Below are 20,157 nucleotides of genomic sequence, written 5' to 3' on the forward strand. Positions count from 1 at the left end.
CCTGTCTGGAGGTGGAGGGCTGCATAGATTTGAGCTGACAGCATTAAAGATGAATTGCTGTTATAAACAAACTTGATTTCAAATAATTGTTTTCTGATCATTTTTTATTTGTATTTTTATTTCCCTGCCTCCCTGACCGGATGTGTTTGCCCGTTACCTTGGCACCACTGGCACCTTTGGGTGCAGCAGGCGACCTCGGATGCACCACCTGACACGCAGGAGGGTAGGGGGCGTGCCAAGCCTTGTGTGTGTGTGTGCGTGTGCGCGCTCGGATCTGTCACCTTCACTGATACCTGTCCTACTCGCACCCATCGGCGATGACAATCGGTGCAGTTTAAGGTAAACCGTAATTTCTACAAATAAAGCGTAGGTGACACTTTAAACCACTGCCCTGTTACCCGTGATACCGCGCTGTTCCCAGTGGCAGAGCCGAGGGAAGATTATGAGGATTTATGTTGACGTTGAGGGATTAGAGGTCCAGGGAAAGCGTAACAGACCCAGAAGCGAATAGGCAATGTTTTGGTATTGATGTCGGCGCTGAAGGAGCCTGTAAAGCATCCTGCAGGGGATAAGAAGGTGAGGAAGTTTGTAGCAGCGGGTAAATACTGCAGCAGTGGACCCTCATACACGGGCTGATTGCGGTTACTGCGCTTTTTGCAGCTGCAGAGACTTTGCGCAGAAACAGACGCACAGGGCCGTTACGTGGCCGCGTTTGCTCTCGCAGAGGTTTTACGTTAATGACGCGCCGCTTCGATGAGTTGAAATCGATAATATATGCTTGTAGATGTCGTTTCATCCGTAACGAGCCTGTAGCGCTCTGTGCATCACCTGCAACCAGCTGACACTGACATACAGAGAAACATCATTCAGAGGATGTTTGTAATGAAACTGGCGCACAATCCAGTCATGCACACTTTTTTTTTTTTTTGCATTTTCTAAAACCTGCATCCAAAATGGCTATTTCTAAATTCTCTCTAACCGCCAACTTTCTCTTTCACTCTGCCTTCCTGCAGCCATGAGTCAGTTTCGGGCGTTAGCGGGTGTGCTGAGGAGTGGGCGTGCCGGGGGGAGTCAGTGGCTGCGAGGTTGTGGAGGAGGCCCGGCCAGGCGCTGGGTTGATCCCAGGAGAGGCTGCTCCTCCGGGACTGCGCCTGCTCCCTCAGCGGTGGTCAGTAGCTCCAGCTATGTGGAGGAGATGTATTTTGCCTGGCTGGAGGATCCTAAAAACGTCCACGAGGTAACTGTGTGCCACATGTGCCATTAATTCCCACATTAGGGAATAACAAAAGACATGATATATTATTGTTCAAGTTTTTTTGCCCATGAATGGAAACAATGTCCAGCACAGCTTGAAACAGAGTTGGTTTAGTAACTAAATTACAATGAACTGCTGTTGCAGTTTTGATCTTGAAATGCAGTTCAGCAAATCCCTGGCCCGAGGGCACTTCATAAATGTGCACTATGGTGTGATGGTAGCTCAGTCGCCTGGGGCATGTACAAATATGCTGTAGCTGCGATTTCCACTTTCACTGTCCTGTCATCTCCCAACCTAGCAGCCAGTTATAACAGCGGGGATACTTTGGGTCCATATTTGCGATGGACCTGCTTGCCTCTGCTGGATCTGTCTTCCTCTGTGTTCTAGACTTGGGACGCATTCTTCCGTAACATCCAGGCCTCCAGTCCGTCTGGCGAGGCGGGTGAGAGACGCCCCTCCGCTCTGCTCCAGGGCCGAGTGCTGTCCCACTCACCAGACATGGCGCAGAAAGTGGTGGAGGACCACCTGGCTGTGCACACTCTCATTAGAGCCTACCAGGTACCCCACACTTACCGGCCCAGCTGTGAGACAGACACACACACACACACACACACACACACACACACACACACACATCAGCTATCATCTTGTATGATGTGGATTTATGTTATTTACAATTTAAAAGATTGATCACATATCTCGTGGGCATCCAATTAAATCTTAATGTACTCTCTGTGTACAGAATTAAGATGTCATCTACTTCGAGGAACCACTGGCTGACTATTTGTTTCTCCAACGTGTGTGTGTCAAAAATGCATAAAAAAAATACACTTGACTTGCCAAAACAGATGCAACTGGCAATGAAAGCTGTTTATACTGTCCGTCCTTGTATTAAAAGGAATATACAATTTGTTTGTCACTGCGAGAGGTTATGCAAATAACAAGATTAGCTCTAACCTACTTACCCTGGCTGCTTTTTGAAAATGGAAATATCAAAGAGACTACTTAAACAAAACAGGTGGTAACATTTCCTCTCGCCCTCAAATTAATTCGAGGAACTATCCGAGGGATTTATTAAATTCTGTCTTTTGGCAAAGGCGTCACTTTTATTCCCAGCTTGTTGCAATCCTGGTGGGAATGTGTGTGTGCAGATGTGTGTACATAGACATAAAAGCACTCCCATGGGGCTCTTTTCTCAGAAAGGTTGACCTATAACTGAGTTTTAGCTTATTCTCCAGCTGTACGTACTCAGCATCATGATGGCAGCCCCTTGCTGAATCTTATTCTCTCCCTTCTGTCACTTTCTCTGTTTTAACCTGATTCTCCTCTTCTCTTCTTTCCTCCTGCCTCCCTCACATCTCTGTCTGACTCTCTGTGTAGATTCGTGGTCACCATGTTGCCCAGTTAGATCCTCTGGGAATCCTGGAGGCTGACCTGGACTCCTTCGTTCCCTCTGACCTGATCACCAGCCTCGATAAGTTAGGTGAGCCTCATGACCTCTGCAGTCATCCCAAGCACACCGCAATAAAATATTATAGAATACTATAGACTGATAGCTTATTATCTAAATGCAGATCTACAGTAATTATACATTTTCTGGTATAGACTTTCTACAGAAGAGATATAGAACTCCTCCTTTTCCTAATTTCTTAACTAAATGCATATGGAGTTAACCCACAGGCACTATAGTATATATGCTGATTAGATTCCTACTATAGATGTCCTTCCTTCTACTTTCCTCACAATACTCTTCGTGTGTTTTAGTCATGAGTATATTATATATACTTCAAGGCTTCATTCTCCTTGAATTCCAATGAACACATCTGATTTGTATTTTGTATTTCAACAGCACATCTGTATCCCTTTGAGGGTTTGTACAGTACATACATGTGTATCTATTACACATGTATGTACTGTACACTCTACACAATACTCTGGTCCAGGGTTGCATAACTCATGAGTGGTATTTCATAAAAGGCCCCATCGCGTTTTCTGCCAAGTCCGGGTTGGTCTGCCTAATGCTGTCATTAATCTCAGGCCCAGCTCTTGTCATTCTCCATTTTATTTAGCGGACAGAGGATTGGTAAATGCGGGACGGCCACAGCAAGCGATCGAAGTCTACAGTAATAGCTAGTAAAGAGAAGAGAGAGAGAGAGAGACATTGTTTCTGTTGGTTGTTATCAGTGATCAGTGTTTGTCAGGACATAGCTTTGCATTATGTATTGTCACCAGGGCTATAGCTCCCTAATGAAAGCTAATGACCCTTATTTGGTCAGCTGATAGTACAAGAGGCTATTCTTGGCCCCCTTTGTCTTTGCTGTGTTCCTAATATGATTTGCAACTGTCTCCTCTTATGTTGCCTGTGATCTTGAGCTTGACCAGCTCTCTCAGGTGGGCTTTGTCAGCACAGAAACTTATGTGGGGCTGCCAGTACTAATGCTGTATGTCTACAGGTCCTACTATTGTACTGTCTACAAATGCCTCCTGAATAATTGTTTTTTATTTCACAAGAGTGTTTTTTTCCCCCTGTCTTTTTACTTGGGTCAAAATCTAAATTAATTCACTGCAGTGTTATGCTCTAACTTCGCAGGGAGGACTACTGTCCTATTCATTAAAAAACTACAAAAGTCTAACCCAAAAAAGTGATGAATTTCAATTGAATTTCAGTCACAGTTAGAATGGCAGGTGAAAAATATTTTAATTATCTACGTGAAGTGAAAATCAAGTCACTACATCCTCACTCTTGAGAAGAAGGAACTAATGATTGTTGACCATTTATACTTGATAAATGACTAAAGCTAATTGTCAAAATGTTCAAATTTTAAGTGTTTTTTCCCCCCCATTTCTGTATTACCAACATTTCAGTAATTATTAACCTGTTTAATACTGTTTTGGTCACAATCTTAGCTCTGACTTCTGCTGCCTTCACATGTTGGAAGAACTTAAGATCTCGAAATATATTAAGATTTCAGGTCATTAATTAAACTTGGATGAAGGCAGGTCTTTGTGTTATGAATGTTATTGTGCTGAAAAGGATTTGTTCTGGTTGTTTTCTTTTTTCTTTCTTAAGCCCTGTTGAATTGCATTAGAAACATGCTAAAACAGCTTCCCACCTCTGCAACTTTAATTATAATTTGAGAGGGAGAATATTTTTGATAAGACATGGAATATGTGCTCAGGGCCAGAAGGGTATGTTATGTTCTTGAAAGTAAAAAAGAAAACATGCTGTTATTATACAATGTTATTGTAGGTTTCTACGGTCTTGATGAGTCTGACTTGGACAGGAGCTTTCAACTGCCCCCCACCACCTTCATCGGAGGAGGAGACACCACTCTTCCTCTTAGAGAAATCATACGCAGACTAGAGGTATTTTGTTTGTGTATTTGCATCCATACATATTTCTAATGATTGGGGGGGGGGGGGCAATAACACTGTACCATGCTATTTGTTTGTTTTTTTCAGACATCCTACTGCAGTCACATAGGGGTTGAATTTATGTTCATTAACAATGTGGACCAGTGTCAGTGGATTCGTCAGAAAATTGAGACTCCAGGGATCATGCAGTTCACTAATGCTGAGAAGAGAACTTTGTTAGCCCGCCTGATCAGATCCACACGGTCAGTGAATGAATAAGCATCTAGTGACATACAATTTAATGACAGCACAGTACATCACTTTTAGTTATAGCTCACATCAGAGCCTTGCATAACATAAACAAAACTCCTGCACATGCATATATTTGCAAAGATAAACACCCTATTCTTCATGTGAGCTCATTTTCATCTTTGAAAAATTATCTCAGCTATAATCACACATTGGCACTGAGATAAATTTGCATGTACATGTTCTCTAAACTATTGTTGTATTATTCCAAAGTAGTGTTCCACATCAATTGTGCAAAGCTTAGTGGAACAGGTTACATGTAAACTATTATAACCTTTTTTATGTCCAGGTTTGAGGACTTCCTGGCCAGAAAGTGGTCATCAGAGAAACGTTTTGGTCTGGAAGGCTGTGAAGTGCTCATCCCTGCCCTTAAAACCATCATCGACAAGTCGAGCGCTGCAGGCATCGACAGTGTGATCATGGGGATGCCCCATCGGTACGGTGTATTCCACATTTTCTCCCCTCTCGGTTCAATCTATGCATACAGCTCATTCTTGTCTTTCCATATTTGATGTAGACTTTCTAACTTTACTTCCAGGGGTCGACTGAATGTCTTGGCCAATGTCATCCGTAAGGACTTGGATCAGATCTTCTGTCAGTTTGACCCCAAGTTAGAGGCTGCTGATGAGGTGAGGGAACAGCTGATGGATGGAAAAAAACAGAATTTTGGAGATTATGCTTTATTTCATATCCTTTTCTACACCTTTAGGGTTCGGGTGATGTCAAATACCACCTTGGGATGTACCATGAGAGGATTAACCGTGAAACAGACAAGAACATCACACTGTCACTCATGGCAAACCCGTCCCACCTGGAGGCAGTGGATCCAGTGGTTCAGGGCAAGGCCAAAGCTGAGCAGTTCTACAGAGGAGACACTCAGGGAAAGAAGGTATATTAAATATTAAAATTAAAAATCAAAAACAGTTACTGTACCGTGTAAATGGTGGCTTATTTGATGTTTGGTGTTGTAAATGTAGATTCGTAAACCTTGTGTAATTTTTTCCAGGTGATGTCCATCTTGATGCATGGTGACGCTGCATTTGCTGGACAAGGTGTTGTGTATGAGACTTTCCACCTAAGTGAGCTGCCCTCCTACACCACACATGGGACAATCCATGTGGTGGTCAACAACCAGGTAAGCAGAGTTTGGTGTCACTGTAACAAGTGACCTGACACATTTACCAGAATGTTTATATCTTTGAATTTGCCATCATGCAAACAGTTATGGCAGTCACACTAATACAATTATTATTACTTCTGCTGCTATTAATAATAATTAGTGGGGCTAGACAATAATTAACTATCATCTGTCAACTGTTGGTGGGATTGTATTTTTGAAATTCATTATTTTTGATGTTTTGATATTGTGTTTTTTCACAAATCTTTGTTATTTAAATGTATTATTCCAAGAAAACTGCAAATAATTATTTCTAATAGTGGAGCACATTTTCTGTGTGATTCTAGGCTCTAAGTTGTGTCAACTTTGGCGTGTGATTGTTGCCTCTCAGATTGGCTTCACTACGGACCCTCGAGTGGCCCGCTCCTCCCCCTACCCCACTGATGTGGCTCGGGTTGTCAATGCACCCATCTTCCATGTGAATGCCGATGACCCTGAGGCTGTCATGTATGTGTGCCGGGTGGCTGCAGAATGGAGGACCACCTTCAATAAAGATGTCGTCATTGACCTGGTTAGTCCGAGCCAAGTCTTAATGGATTATCAGGAAAACACAATTCTAAGTCCACACTTAGACGTGGCTTCTGTGTGTGTGTATTTACAGGTTAGTTACAGACGGTTTGGCCACAATGAGATGGACGAGCCCATGTTCACCCAGCCGCTGATGTACAAACAGATCCGTCGGCAGGAGCATGTGCTGAAAAAGTACTCTGACAAGCTCATTGCTGAGGGTGTGGTGACACTGCAGGAATTTGAGGTTTATGATCTAATGCTGTTTGTTCTTGTTAAATATACTGTATAGTGGTAGTGGTAGCTGCTACTGTATGCTATTTTACTTTGTATCACCATCCGCCGGACTGTGTGCATTAAATCACACTTAGATATTACCCTAGCCTTCTAGTAAATATGTTGTGCCAGCACTGCTGTATTTGAGTTCAATTTACTGCCTCAGTTCAATCACCTAGCCTCACAATCCCTCACATAGAGTATATATTGCTCAGTGAAGTTGAAGCATACCTCAGATTCTGGCACCATTCAATGGAATTGCTTAGGTTCTTCATCCAAAACAGAAACTTTGATTGTAACATCCATTCTGAACATTTTTTTTTATACCACATGTCAGAGAAATACTGCAGCTCCTTTCTGGTGTGCTAGTTCCTGGCTTTTGATGGACATTGTTTTCGGTTGTGTGGCCTGCTATTTGGACTCAACTGCAAAAGCCCCATTTGTAATATAGCAAGGCAGAACCATTACTGCTAGTGGAGACTTCTAATATCTGTCTCTGTCTCTATGTCTCAGCTACACCGTTTTGGTTAGTCAGCTGTATTTTAATCGAAGCAGACAAACTGTGCATCAGTTAATATGTGACATTTCTCTGTCCATATCACGCATTGCCAAATGTTGGTCACAGGAAGAAGTTGCCAAATATGACAAGATATGTGAGGAGGCATACACCAGCTCCAAGGATGAAAAGATTTTACATATTCAACACTGGCTCGACTCCCCCTGGCCAGGTAAATTGCCCCTTTGCAATTTAGTAACTCAAGTTTTTATTTGATTGACTGCTTTTTCTTTAAATATTTTCTCTTCCTGCTGGAGTGAAGTATTCTCTCTCTCTGTAGATTTCTTCACAGCGGAGGGAGAACCCAGGAGCATGAGCTGTGTCCCCACAGGACTGGATGAGGAGGTTCTGCAGCACATTGGCCAGACAGCCAGCTCAGTGCCTCTGGAAGATTTTAAGATCCACCCTGGTGAGTTTAGTTGCCTTGTGCTGGAGAATAGAGCAGAGAGAAAGGCCAACGGTCATGGTAATACTGAGTTGTGCTAGAAATCTACAGAATGACGAAGAGTGGAATATGGAATACATGCTGCTAAGTGATAAAGATCCATAAAACACATAAACCTCAGTGTCACAAATACTTAAGGCAGTTCACCTGTAAACACATCCTTTCCTAACAGCAGGTGTTTGACCTGCACCCCTAATTTGGCTCACAATAGCAATTAATAGGGTTTTTATGTTATTTACAATACAGTACATCAGTCCATTGCATTTTCCACTTTTCCCCATCGCTCTCCTAATACATCAAGTCAACACACAAACTTTTTGTTCCTCTCTCTCTGTGTGTGTGTGTGTGTGTGTGTGTGTGTGTGTGTGTGTGTGTGTGTGTGTGTGTGTGTGTGTGTGTGTGTGTGTGTGTGTGTGTGTGTGTGTGTCTCTCCAGGTGTGTCTCGTATCCTTCGTGGTCGAGCTGAGCTGGTGAAGAATCGGCAAATGGACTGGGCTCTAGGAGAGTACATGGCTTTTGGTTCCCTACTCAAAGACGGCATCCATGTGCGACTCAGTGGGCAGGATGTAGAGCGGGGCACCTTTAGGTGAGTCCATGTCAACACAACTGAAGACTTAAAGCAGCGACTTAAAGAAGGGACTTAAAGCAACTAAGCACTATGTAAGATTTGGTATTTGTTGTGATTGGGCACCCCCAGTGCAACACCACTGTTGTACCGATGGACAGTTGTACATATGCATTTGTTATGATTACATTACTTATCATCAAAAACTAGTGAGTTGACAACTTTTCTAACACAGTCATACAAGACATAGCAAGCCAGCTGATAAAACCTACTAGTCTTACAGCAAGAAGGCCAGCTCGCCGTCTGTCTGCAGCCTTTTATTTCATGACTAAAAGCCTCTCCAAAATTCTCTTCTTCACTTCCTCCGTCAACGTTGTCCTGGATTTCTTCACCCTTGCCATGTCCGCAGAGGCTGGTGAGCCCGGCTCCAGATCCCCCTCGCCCTGGGCATGGAACCCACATCTTTCCTGTGGTCAAAAGCTTTTTTGCTCCCCCAGTGTTTTTGAGCTCCCATTCCGGGCAGCATGGACTGAGCCAACTAGCTTAGTGATTAACTTACCGACCCGCAGCCAAAAGTTACATTTTACAAGAACAGGTGTACGGGGCAGAGAGGCACTATTCACCCAATTACAAGTCAGTGTAGCATCAAAATGATTTAGAAACTGTTTTTTCAGTAGAAAAGTTACATTATGGGGCCTTAATGTTGCCTCCACATGGATCTATATTTTTGTCTTTTTTTAACCTCTATACTTTCTTGTATTAATACTCTTGCACGAGGACGAGCTCCACCACAGTCTTGTACTGGTGATCAGTGTGCAGCTCTGCTGTACTAAAGGATCCTCAAGTGTAGTTATTGAATAAGCTTTTCTAGAATTTACTGTCCATATTTTTAAAGCTTCAGAGTCCTTGTGGAGTCATAGTCTCTCTACTCACTGAATGAAGTCACTTACCCCCAGCAAGTGAATTCATTCAGTCACAGATTTTCAGCTAAATCATATCAAGATTAAATGACATTATCTTTTGATAAACTGTACTTTAAAATGAACAAAGGGAGTTATTTATACAAGTGAAGAGTTATTCTAATGTAATGTGCAATGCTGGATGACAGTTAATTGTTTTGAACAAAAGGTTTTTTTAATTTTATATGTGATATTGCATACATCTGCCAAAAAACATCCCTAATTCCGGATAATGATCCACATATGTCAACCAGCTGTACAATGACAAGCCTGCCTGACCAGAGATAAAGAGTAAGTCACCTAAAGATAGTGAATTAAGTAATTGAGGGGGGGGTGGGTGGCTTGGTGGCCCTGACAGACAGAAGACGTCAGCACAGTCTCTTGGGAACTGTGAAGCCCACATGGTGTTGTCATGGTATGGAGGGAACGAGTGACACATGAACAAAACCAGCTCCCCCTTTCACTGCGCCTGTCTCATCTGTCCCCTATCATTTCTCCAACAGCCCATCTTCACAGATACCAACCTCCCCACCCCCACCCCTCCTCAGCTCTCAGCGACATACATCACACTAACTAACCAGAGGCCACGAGGCTTTTTCTTTTGCCTCACGTTTACCACTGACATCTACTTCTCCAAGTCCACTGTCCCCTTAAGCGGGGTAATTTGCCTGGCTGAAGAAAATAACGGCAGTCAAACACTAAATCCACCCTTCATCTCTGTATCACCTGTTGTTTATTTAAATACTCCTCTGAGTCAGTTCCACAAGCTTTCTTTTTTCGTTGTACTTCAGTTTACTTTACGCCGCCACTAAACCCCCCCCACCCAACTAAAACCGCTGGCCCATATTGCTTTTCCCCTCCTCCTACCTACACTTTTTTTCATCCCCCACTACTCCGTTTCCGTCCATAGTTCTTAAGAGCTGAGCATATTGGCATGTTGCAGTTGAGTGGGCCTGCTTGCGTTTCAGTGATGTACGTAACAGCGTGGACTAATGGATTCAGTTCGTTGTGTTTGGGTGGGTTGTATGCACTGCGCCATGCACCCCTTTCCCTGACTAATGGGCCCCCCAGGCAGTGTGTGTGTGTGTGTGTGTGTGTGTGTGTGTGTGTGTGTGTGTGTGTGTGTGTGTGTGTGTGTGTGTGTGTGTGTGTGTGTGTGTGTGTGTGTGTGTGTGTGTGTGTGTGTAAGAAGAGAAGATGAGAGAGGTGGGCAGGCAGTTTATGAGGCAATCCCAGAGAAAGACCTCATTTTTGTGAGGGTCCTCTTTGGATTGTGTGCGAGTAGATTGAGAAAATGAAACATGAAATGATGTGTGTTACCTCAATTAATGCCGGATGCTCCTGATTTTGTTCTCTCATCAAAGGATTTCTTGAAGAGAAAGTGTATATCCTGCAAATGTGGAGCAAGGATCAAACAAAACAATTATGCAGTATATCTTGTGCCCTCATTAGTCCATAATTATGGATGATATTATTCAAAGTCTCAAATCGTGATCATCTAGTCTTCTAGAAGGCAATATATCACATTCAAGATAATAATCAAAAAATGTTGGTTATTTCCTGCAGTTCTTCCGCCTGACTATTACATAACCACTAGCTCTGAGTGTATGTGCGTGTGTAGATGTCATTAAAGTGATGTTAAAGGGGTTTAAGTGATTGTCTGATCGTACTGGTTTTGAAGGCCGATTCCTACACTGCGAGCGAGAGGACTGGCAGAGCTTGTTAACGCTTGGCTCTTTGCTTCCATCAACTCTTGTTGGGCCTCATACTGACTGATGATGAGGAGAGAGGAGGGTACTCTTCATGGAGGGCTTTGTAGGCTGACACAGGGCTGTGTGTGTGTGTGTGTGTGTGTGTGTGTGTGTGTGTGTGTGTGTGTGTGTGTGTGTGTGTTTTTACCCTACATCTACTGGGTTAAGAAATCCTATTGCCCTAGAAAACCTGTTCTTTTTGCCACCATCGTTTAAGACAGTGTAGTGTCCTGGCAATATTGTTCTGCAGTTATTAATACCACACTTTGATTTTTCACCTTTAAATATTAGTGGTGAAAATATCATTTTTAAATCCATAATCAATAATGGATTAATAATTTAAGAAATGTATTAAGCAAAACAGACAAGACATGAACTGGTTCCAGGTTATGTTATAATTTACTATGTTTTCTATTGTTGTAAAGGGATTTTTTTCTATAGATGTTTTTTTTATCTTCTGTAGACTAAACACATTCAGTTTTTTGTAAAAACATAATCAGTTATAATTTACACCCCTGCTAAAAACCTGTTTGGGTAACACTTTATAATGAGTACACACTATTAAGCATTAGTTAAGCATTAATAAATACTGAATTCATCATTTATAACGCATGAATACACATTAGTATGTAGTTTATAAACACAGTTAAAAATGTTTTATTTATCATTGATAAGCAGATTAGTTATGGATTAGTAAATACTGAATTGATCATTTATAAAGCATGATTCTGCTGTAAATAGTCATTACTATGTGGTTTATAATCACAGTTATAAATGTTTTACTCTTCATTGTACTGTACATTTCTGCATGCACTTGCACATCCACTATTCAGACATGTATTAATGATTAGTGACTGTGTAAGCAGATGTTCTATAAAACTCACAACAAATTCATTTTCTAATGATGGCCTATAAACAGTGATTAATGCAGGAATTCACAGTTACAAAGCACTTACTACTCGTTAATTAAGTATTTTGCACGAGCTTATCTAAAGTGAGCACTATCTATGGCTTATTAAGGATTTACAAATGAGATATAAAGGCTGACAATGCCTCGAGACTCACAAAATGTTCAGTTATCTTAACAGAGAAGGAGAACACAACACAAAGGGATATAGAACATATTGTATTGATATTTACGCAACTTCCCAACATATTGTATGAAGACAAGAAGGTGGTTTATGAACACATGCTATTGTTGTGATCTTATCTGTTTGGGACGTGAACGTTGAGCTCCCCGTGCAGAGACGTCATCAACGTGATGACGTGCTGAGAGCGGGATGTTACGTCATATTTACGTTAACTCTCAGAAGTTTCTGACAGTGCAGCCAAGGGGAGCATGGAGGAGCAAATTGGAGTCGGCGGCCGTCAGCGGCTCTAGAAGAGAGTATGTGTCTTTGTTTGGTAGCACACATTATGGTTGAAAGATAACGTTAGCTTGTCACTTGACACTAACGACTGACGTTACTAACGTTACCGACCCGCCCGCGGTGGCTAAGCCGACGTAGCCTAGTCTCGTCTAGCCGGGCGAGGTGAGTGCCTAGCAGCGGCAGGTCGGTTTAGCCACCGCGGGCGGGTCGGTAACGTTAGTAACGTCAGTCGTTAGTGATAAGTGACAAGCTAACGTTAACTTTCAACCATAATGTGTGCTACCAAACAAAGACACATACTCTCCTCTAGAGCCGCTGACGGCCGCCGACTCCAATGTGCTCCTCCATGCTCCCCTTGGCTGCACTGTCAGAAACTTCTGAGAGTTAACGTAAATATGACGTAACATCCCGCTCTCAGCACGTCATCACGTTGATGACGTCTCTGCACGGGGAGCTCAACGTTCACGTCCCAAACAGATAAGATCACAACAATAGCATGTGTTCATAAACCACCCTTGTTCGTCTTCATACAATATGTTGGGAAGTTGCAGTAAATATCAATACAATATGTTCTATATCCCTTTGTGTTGTGTCTCTCCTTCGTCTGTTAAGATAACTGAACATTTTGTGAGTCTCGAGGCATTGTCAGCCTTTATATCTCATTTGTAAATCCTTAATAAGCCATAGATAGTGCTCACTTTAGATAAGCTTGTGCAAAATACTTAATTAACGAGTAGTAAGTGCTTTGTAACTGTGAATTCCTGCATTAATAACTTTTTATAGGCCATCATTAGAAAATGAATTTGTTGTGAGTTTTATAGAACATCTGCTTACACAGTCACTAATCATTAATACATGTCTGAATTGTGGATGTGCAAGTGCATGCAGAAATGTACAGTACAATGAAGAGTAAAACATTTATAACTGTGATTATAAACCACATAGTAATGACTATTTACAGCAGAATCATGCTTTATAAATGATGACTTCAGTATTTACTAATCCATAACTAATGTGCTTATCAATGATGAGTAAAACATTTTTAACTGTGTTTATAAACTACATACTAATGTGTATTCATGCGTTATAAATGATGAATTCAGTATTTATTCATGCTTAACTAATGCTTAATAGTGTGTACTCATTATAAAGTGTTACCCCTGTTTGTGTAAGACACGTGTCAATGCCTTTTTTGAGTGGTTGTTTTTCATTTACATCCCACGTTATCCCTTAATTTCAGTTAAATGTGATATGCTCTATTAGTAACAGACGATGTCATTACATTGATTCATTTTTTTATGCTCCAAAATCTTTTGAAGTACCATACATAAGTGGATGACTTGGCACAACAGTGGTGATTTCAATGCCAGCAGCATGGCTCTGTCTGTCTGTCTCTGCTGCTGTTTCTAAGTGCAGCCTCACAGAGCTACTAGTGTGAAGCATTGTTTCTTTATGGTTGTTTCAATACTCACTGTCTCTGCTTCTCTTATGTTTTGCAGTCACCGTCATCATGTTCTACACGACCAAGAGGTGGACAAACGTATCTGTGTTCCCATGAATCACCTGTGGGCCAACCAGGCTCCTTATACTGTCTGCAACAGCTCCTTATCAGAGTTTGGAGTGCTAGGTAAGACTGAAGCCACTCTGGTCACTCCGATTAGTCATTTTGTGGCTCATTGTAATGATGACTGTCACTTCAGGTTTTGAGCTTGGCTTCGCCATGGCAAGTCCAAATGCACTGATCCTCTGGGAGGCCCAGTTTGGTGACTTTCACAACACAGCCCAGTGTATCATTGACCAGTTTATCAGCTCGGGCCAGGCCAAGTGGGTCCGCAACAATGGTATTGTGCTGCTGCTGCCACATGGGATGGAGGGAATGGTGAGAAGAAATAAACCAGGTTATACTGTGTCATTCTACAGTTTTTACAAAGGAATTTGGATATTTCTGGCATGTATTTTAGTGGGATTTCTCATCCATTTTGTCATTAAGTGTCTTGTCCTTTTTCTCTTCATCAGGGCCCAGAACATTCATCAGCTCGACCCGAACGCTTCCTGCAAATGAGTAAAGATGATCCTGATCACTTCCCTGTACGTTCACATGTACAATTTCCATTATGGCTCAAATGGTTACCGTTTTTGAGGACATGATTAAGTCATATAATATATAAAAGAAAAAGTGCACAGCACTTCACAATGTGCTGCAGTTAACATCCAATAGCTTCCTGTTTTATTGGCTATGCTGATGTCATGACCACTTAAGTGATGGCTTAAGTGATGATTGCCAATTTCTCTAGAGATGAAAAGTCTCTTCATTATGGCGTCCAAAGCGCTGGTATTCAGCAGTAACTCAGGTTTCAGGGGTGAGCTGGTACGAGGGAACGTTGAAGGAGGGAACCCGAGCGGGCTGTATCAGCAGAAGCCTACCAGATTCATCTTCAAATGGGATATTGATCAAACTATTAGTGGGAGCATAGTAAGGGATTAACATTATCTGTCGTGTGTGTGTGTGTGTGTGTGTGTGTGTGTGAGAGAGAGAGAAAGAGATACATTGCACTGATGCACTCATGCGCTACATCTCCTGCCCAATCATGAGAAGAAACCTTGCTGCAACCAACACAATAACTCACAAAGTTGCATTTGTTTTCAGAGTCAACAATCTTTATAATTTATAATTGTTTTTTTTTTTTATTCTTACAAAGGAGTTCAGTGGAGATTTTGAGGTCCAGCAGCTGAATGATTGTAACTGGATTGTGGTCAACTGCTCCACACCTGCTAACTACTGTCATGTGATCAGACGGCAGATTCTGCTGCCATTCAGAAAACCGGTAAAGTGTAACATCGTCCTCACTATGCTGTATCTTGCTTTGAAATGTTGAATAAATTGCATTGAAATCCATAAAGCCAATACGTACTAGTCCAGATAGTCATTTGTAGTACGGAACAACACTTACATTTCCAGAATCGTAAGATTTAAGACATTGCAAATATTTAGTTTGACCTGTATTTAACTTTGAGGAAAACAGCAGTTTATTTGAGCAAAATCAAAGTCTAAAAATTGGGGTTATGTCCTAATATTGTATGTCCTATATATATCGCTTCATGACAGACATACTGTCAAAATGACCTAATATGATACAAAACTACAACCATTCTTCAAAAAGAATCAGTACGAATATAGTTCTTAATTAGTACTTTGAACCCCTAAAGTAGTTTGGGTAGAAAGTTTTTCGGGTGTAAAGCATTTCTCCTCTTCTGTATAAGCACAGTTCTTTTTTCAGTCCCTCACAGTTTTCAGAGCGAATGTCTTAACTGATCCCCTGTCGCACATAAATGCAATGCTTCATGAAGCATGAGAAAATTACTTCCCGAGCAAATTAGTGAGGAAGCCAATAGGGGATAATATTGTTTGTTTTTTATGAAAAACTCTGAAATTCTGGACTTGGTCGGCTGAGCACAAAGGGTTTTATTTATTTCATTGTTTAAGAAATGTTTTGTTTTCCCAATGCTGATGTTGCATGCTATATGGTGGCAACAAATTAGCGTGAAAAGAGATAAAAACTTTTATCTCTGGAGTTTTTTCAAAGTGCACAGTGAAGATGCGGATGATGGAATCAATCTGTTGTTTGTCACTGACAGAAACTTTTTTTTTTACGCAGCTGATCATTTTCACTCCTAAGTCTCTGCTGAGGCTCCCGGATGCAAGGTCCAGTTTTGATGATCTATCCCAAGGTGGAGTTTTACTTTGTCTATAAAATGTATAGCTATGTTGAAATGTTGGTGTACAGTGATCACATCATATTCAATGTCTGCAGGCACTAAGTTCAAGAGGTTGATTCCAGACGAGGGCCCTGTGAATCAAAACCCAGCCCAGGTGAAGAGAGTAATCTTCTGCACTGGCAAAGTCTATTATGAACTGGCTAAAGAGAGGAAACAGCAAAAAATGGAGAAAGACATCGCCATCATCAGACTTGAACAGGTGTTTAATCCCTCTCCTCTGCACTGTGGATTTTAAAATGAGATGCGATTTTGCCATTTCTTCTTCTTCTGTTTATTCTTTGGCTTCCCTCCTCAGATCTCTCCGTTCCCATTTGACCTTGTCAGAGCAGAGGCAGACAAATACGTCAACGCTGAGCTGGTCTGGTGTCAGGAAGAGCACAAGAACATGGGCTACTACGATTATGTCCGGCCACGTTTCCTTACAGTGGTGGCCAACATGAAACCCGTTTGGTAAGGGTTTCTGTTCACTTGTCACTTGTTCTAAATCCGTTTTGAGAATTTATGGAATCGGCTGAAGGATTCGAACTCCTGTCACTGGTGCCATTTTGTCTTTAAGGTATGTGGGACGGGACCCGGCAGCTGCTCCCGCGACAGGAAACAAGTCCACTCACCTCAATGAGCTGAAGAGGTTCATGGACACAGCTTTTAACCTGAGCGCCTTTGAGGGGAAGGACTTGTAACGGAGAACTGGAACAAGAACCAGGCTGGAGGTGCAGTTTCATCTCCAACCACCATGGTCTATTTATTAAGTCTTCAGGTGGCAACTCTTTTAGCTTTGTAATAATCACTCGGTAATCATGTGTAAAAGATAAGTCGGCAACACTAACTGACTTATGCCTGGATCACACTACATTGTTCCCTGGCTCGATGTCAAGTAAAATCAAGTCATGTTTATTTATATAACACCCTCAATCATTATAGCCTCTTTTGAATGAGGAAACCTCTTCAAAAACACCTCTGTGGGATTGGGTGGGAATATCATATCGTGTAGTCTGATCCCGGCTTTACTGGAAGAATCTGCACTTAATTCAATCAACACTATTCTGCACCTTTATATACTTTTACAGAATAAGTGCAGTGTGTGTATACACCTCAAAGTCTGTCTAAAGAGAGCTAGACACTAAGACTTTACAATAAGGGACACAAAATTTGGAGCAGTTACCAGGGAACCAATGAGAAACGATTGAGGAACTTACTGCTAGGGAACCATTACTTAATATGTAACATGAATGTTTTGTTTGTTGATGTTTGAAAGGCGTGACTCCTCGTTCGGCATGCAGATGTTAGACTTGACAGATTATCATATACTGTATCACGCATATTACCCAGCAAGCATCACTGTATATCTGTATATGACAAAGATACCAGAGAAAATAATTATTATTCATTTAATTGAACAGTTTTTCATAGTTTTTCTAGTAGTATAAGCATATCGTTTTGTTAATGGTTGCTGCTGACTATTTAAAAAAAAAATGGATGGGTTTGTCTTTTCAAGGGCATTTTTTGCACTATTTCTGAGGGGACAACTTGTAGTTATCATTAAATGACAAAGTAAAGATTCAGTACTCAGTAACCACTCAGTATTACGCACCACTTTACTTTAGGGGCCACCAAAACAGTCACTAATGTTTTAAGTATTTATTAATGAATGAATTGTTACGAATATTCTGCCGTAAACAGAGGTTCATATGAAGAAAGTGGTCAGTATGGTCGTTTCACAGATATTCACAAACTAATCATTCCCTAATAAAATAAAAATAATTCATAAATAAAGGATCTGTTCTGTAGTAACTCATCATTATCTACTATATAGTCCTCCATTGGGAATTATTAGCGAACTACTTATTAACAATTCATCAATTATGAAGTTATCGCTGATTTGTTCCTCACTTGTTTCTTAATTAACTAATCATTAGCTACTTATTACTACTATAAAATTTGATTAGGAGTCACTCAATAACTAATGGTTCACTAGCAGTTAGTTTCTCATTTATTCCCTGAGAACTACTCCAAATTTTCCAGTGTCCTTTATTCTAAAGTGTTACCAACTTAGAAGGATAGATTTTCAGCCTGTCAACGGTGCTACACCTCCATCCTACACTCCATCATCTTCATTTCAAAATAAGAGATTATACAAACATTGAATATAATGTAATAAAACATAGTTATCTAGTATAGTGCTGGAATAGCAATAGTATACTCTTTGTACCTTTAATAACATTCACACACCAAAATCCAGATTTGTGACAATCACTTGTTATTGGAGTAGCTTTAGTACTATAGATACCTCCATTGCTGCCACTCTGAATATTAGTATATTTTAGTAGTATTGATTTGTATTTGTTGTGTTTTTATAGATGTATAGCAGGAGCTAAGAGACGCACACAAAACATCAACTTATACAATGAATGTGACTCACATATCACAGGTATGAAGACTATTCTGAAATTTAACACATGAGTAGGTTTAGTGCCTGTGTTTGCTTTGGCTACCTTAGCTGCTAGCGGAGGAGTCTGTATTTATTGTCACACCTCACTTCACCAGGAGACATGAGCCAGCTGGCACAGAGACTTGCAGCCATGTTTTCTACTTAGGACATAAGGCTCGGCTTCCTCTTCGGAGGCTTGAGGGATGCGCACACGCAATAAACACCACACATAAACACAGCAAAAGCCTTAGAAGCTTAGAGAGCAATATTGATGCCTGGCTGTCACATTAAAATCCCCAGGTATTTAACAGAATTGATATTGGTTACCACTGTGCTTAGAAATGCTCCATAAAACTAGACCTACTGTTTAGCTATATTGTATCTTACCCTTTTCCACTTCCAGCTGGGAGATTTAACCATAAGCCATACACAAATGTAATTTACATAAAAAAAAAAAAAAAAAAAGGTGTTAGTTTTGTATTGAAAAATCCATTTTAATGTGGGCATTGAAACATATGCACAACTTGATGAGCTGCACTTCCTCTGGGAATAATAAAATATGCAATAAAATGTATTGAAGTTGAATAACATGCTTCCTTTGCTCATTTTAATACCTTCAGAGGTCTTGCTGCTTCTGACGTACTTGGTTTGGTAAGACAGTGAGTATGACCAGCAGCTTGTTAACAAAACTGAGAAAGATACATGGAGGTTATTTTTATTGAATAGCTCAGGAGCAGGTGTCTGTTTCAGTAAGCGTTCTCCACAGCAGAAACAGCCGCTTTGCAAACGGGGTCCAGTTTTCCATCTCCACCTTTTCGGTTTTTAAAAAAAAAAAAAAAAAAAAAAACAGGACGTCAGACTGTGACTCTGTTTAACTTCAGACAGTGGCGTCACAATGACGTAACATATAGTCTGCTGCTTTCCGTCACAGCTACTGCCAGTGACCAAAACTCACCAAACTCAAGCTGCTTCATGTAACAGGTGAAGATGACCTGCCCGTTGACCACGAGCTCCACCATGTTCCACTCGCGCGTTTCTTCCAAGACGCACTGATGCCCGCGCGCTCTCAGAACGGCTGCGGACATATTGGACGGACATTGTTTGTGTGTGTGTGTGTGGGGGGGGGAAACAACGTCAACAAAGCAGACAACATGCAAGTATTCAACTTGGACTGTGGCGTGAGACCAAACATACCCTGGAGGCCCTGCAGGCGGAAGCACCTGTGATCTACGACTCCATTGGATTCATAAGGTCCGTGGCAAAGTGTCACCCGCGCGTTTTTCGGCATTGTTTGTTGTGGTTGCCTGGGTAACTGTCAGACAACTATTCACCTGTTGCTAACACGGCCTCCACCGAAGTGCGTCCAGGAATCCCATTCGCTCCTCTTGTTTAAAAATAGCCTTTATTCAACATTAAATTGTTCACTTC

At 41.3% G+C, this 20,157-nt stretch overlaps 2 protein-coding genes and 1 long non-coding RNA gene across 4 annotated transcripts; 1 reads left to right on the forward strand and 2 right to left on the reverse strand.

Annotated features, from left to right (window-relative positions):
- Positions 1-155: 155 nt before the first annotated feature.
- ogdhl (oxoglutarate dehydrogenase L) lies at positions 156-19,317 on the forward strand. 2 transcript variants are annotated; one of them, XM_051415403.1, is made up of 23 exons: positions 156-339; positions 1,014-1,237; positions 1,643-1,813; positions 2,636-2,738; positions 4,506-4,621; positions 4,718-4,872; positions 5,208-5,354; positions 5,457-5,547; positions 5,628-5,807; positions 5,925-6,053; positions 6,427-6,606; positions 6,697-6,849; positions 7,504-7,606; positions 7,715-7,843; positions 8,315-8,465; positions 14,024-14,151; positions 14,225-14,403; positions 14,541-14,612; positions 15,224-15,349; positions 16,181-16,253; positions 16,337-16,500; positions 16,597-16,751; positions 16,858-19,317. In XM_051415403.1, the coding sequence occupies exons 2-23, from the start codon at positions 1,016-1,018 to the stop codon at positions 16,979-16,981; spliced, it is 3,051 nt and encodes a 1,016-aa protein (XP_051271363.1). In that variant the 5' UTR covers positions 156-339; positions 1,014-1,015; the 3' UTR covers positions 16,982-19,317. The 2 variants fall into 2 exon arrangements, with proteins under 2 accessions (XP_051271363.1, XP_051271372.1); XM_051415412.1 differs by lacking the exon at positions 156-339 and adding an exon at positions 399-576.
- Positions 7,400-11,243, reverse strand: LOC127372120 (uncharacterized). The gene is made up of 2 exons (XR_007886541.1): positions 10,724-11,243; positions 7,400-7,863 (listed from the first exon to the last, which is right to left on the reverse strand). It is a non-coding gene; the product is annotated as an uncharacterized LOC127372120 (long non-coding RNA).
- Positions 19,318-19,428: 111 nt separating the features above from the next.
- On the reverse strand, positions 19,429-20,017 carry cunh10orf53 (chromosome unknown C10orf53 homolog). The gene is made up of 3 exons (XM_051415518.1): positions 19,924-20,017; positions 19,685-19,804; positions 19,429-19,540 (listed from the first exon to the last, which is right to left on the reverse strand). The coding sequence occupies exons 1-3, from the start codon at positions 20,015-20,017 to the stop codon at positions 19,476-19,478; spliced, it is 279 nt and encodes a 92-aa protein (XP_051271478.1). The 3' UTR covers positions 19,429-19,475.
- Positions 20,018-20,157: the final 140 nt, after the last annotated feature.

This window comes from Dicentrarchus labrax, unplaced genomic scaffold (genome assembly GCF_905237075.1).
Source record: "Dicentrarchus labrax unplaced genomic scaffold, dlabrax2021, whole genome shotgun sequence".
Taxonomy (NCBI): domain Eukaryota; kingdom Metazoa; phylum Chordata; class Actinopteri; family Moronidae; genus Dicentrarchus; species Dicentrarchus labrax.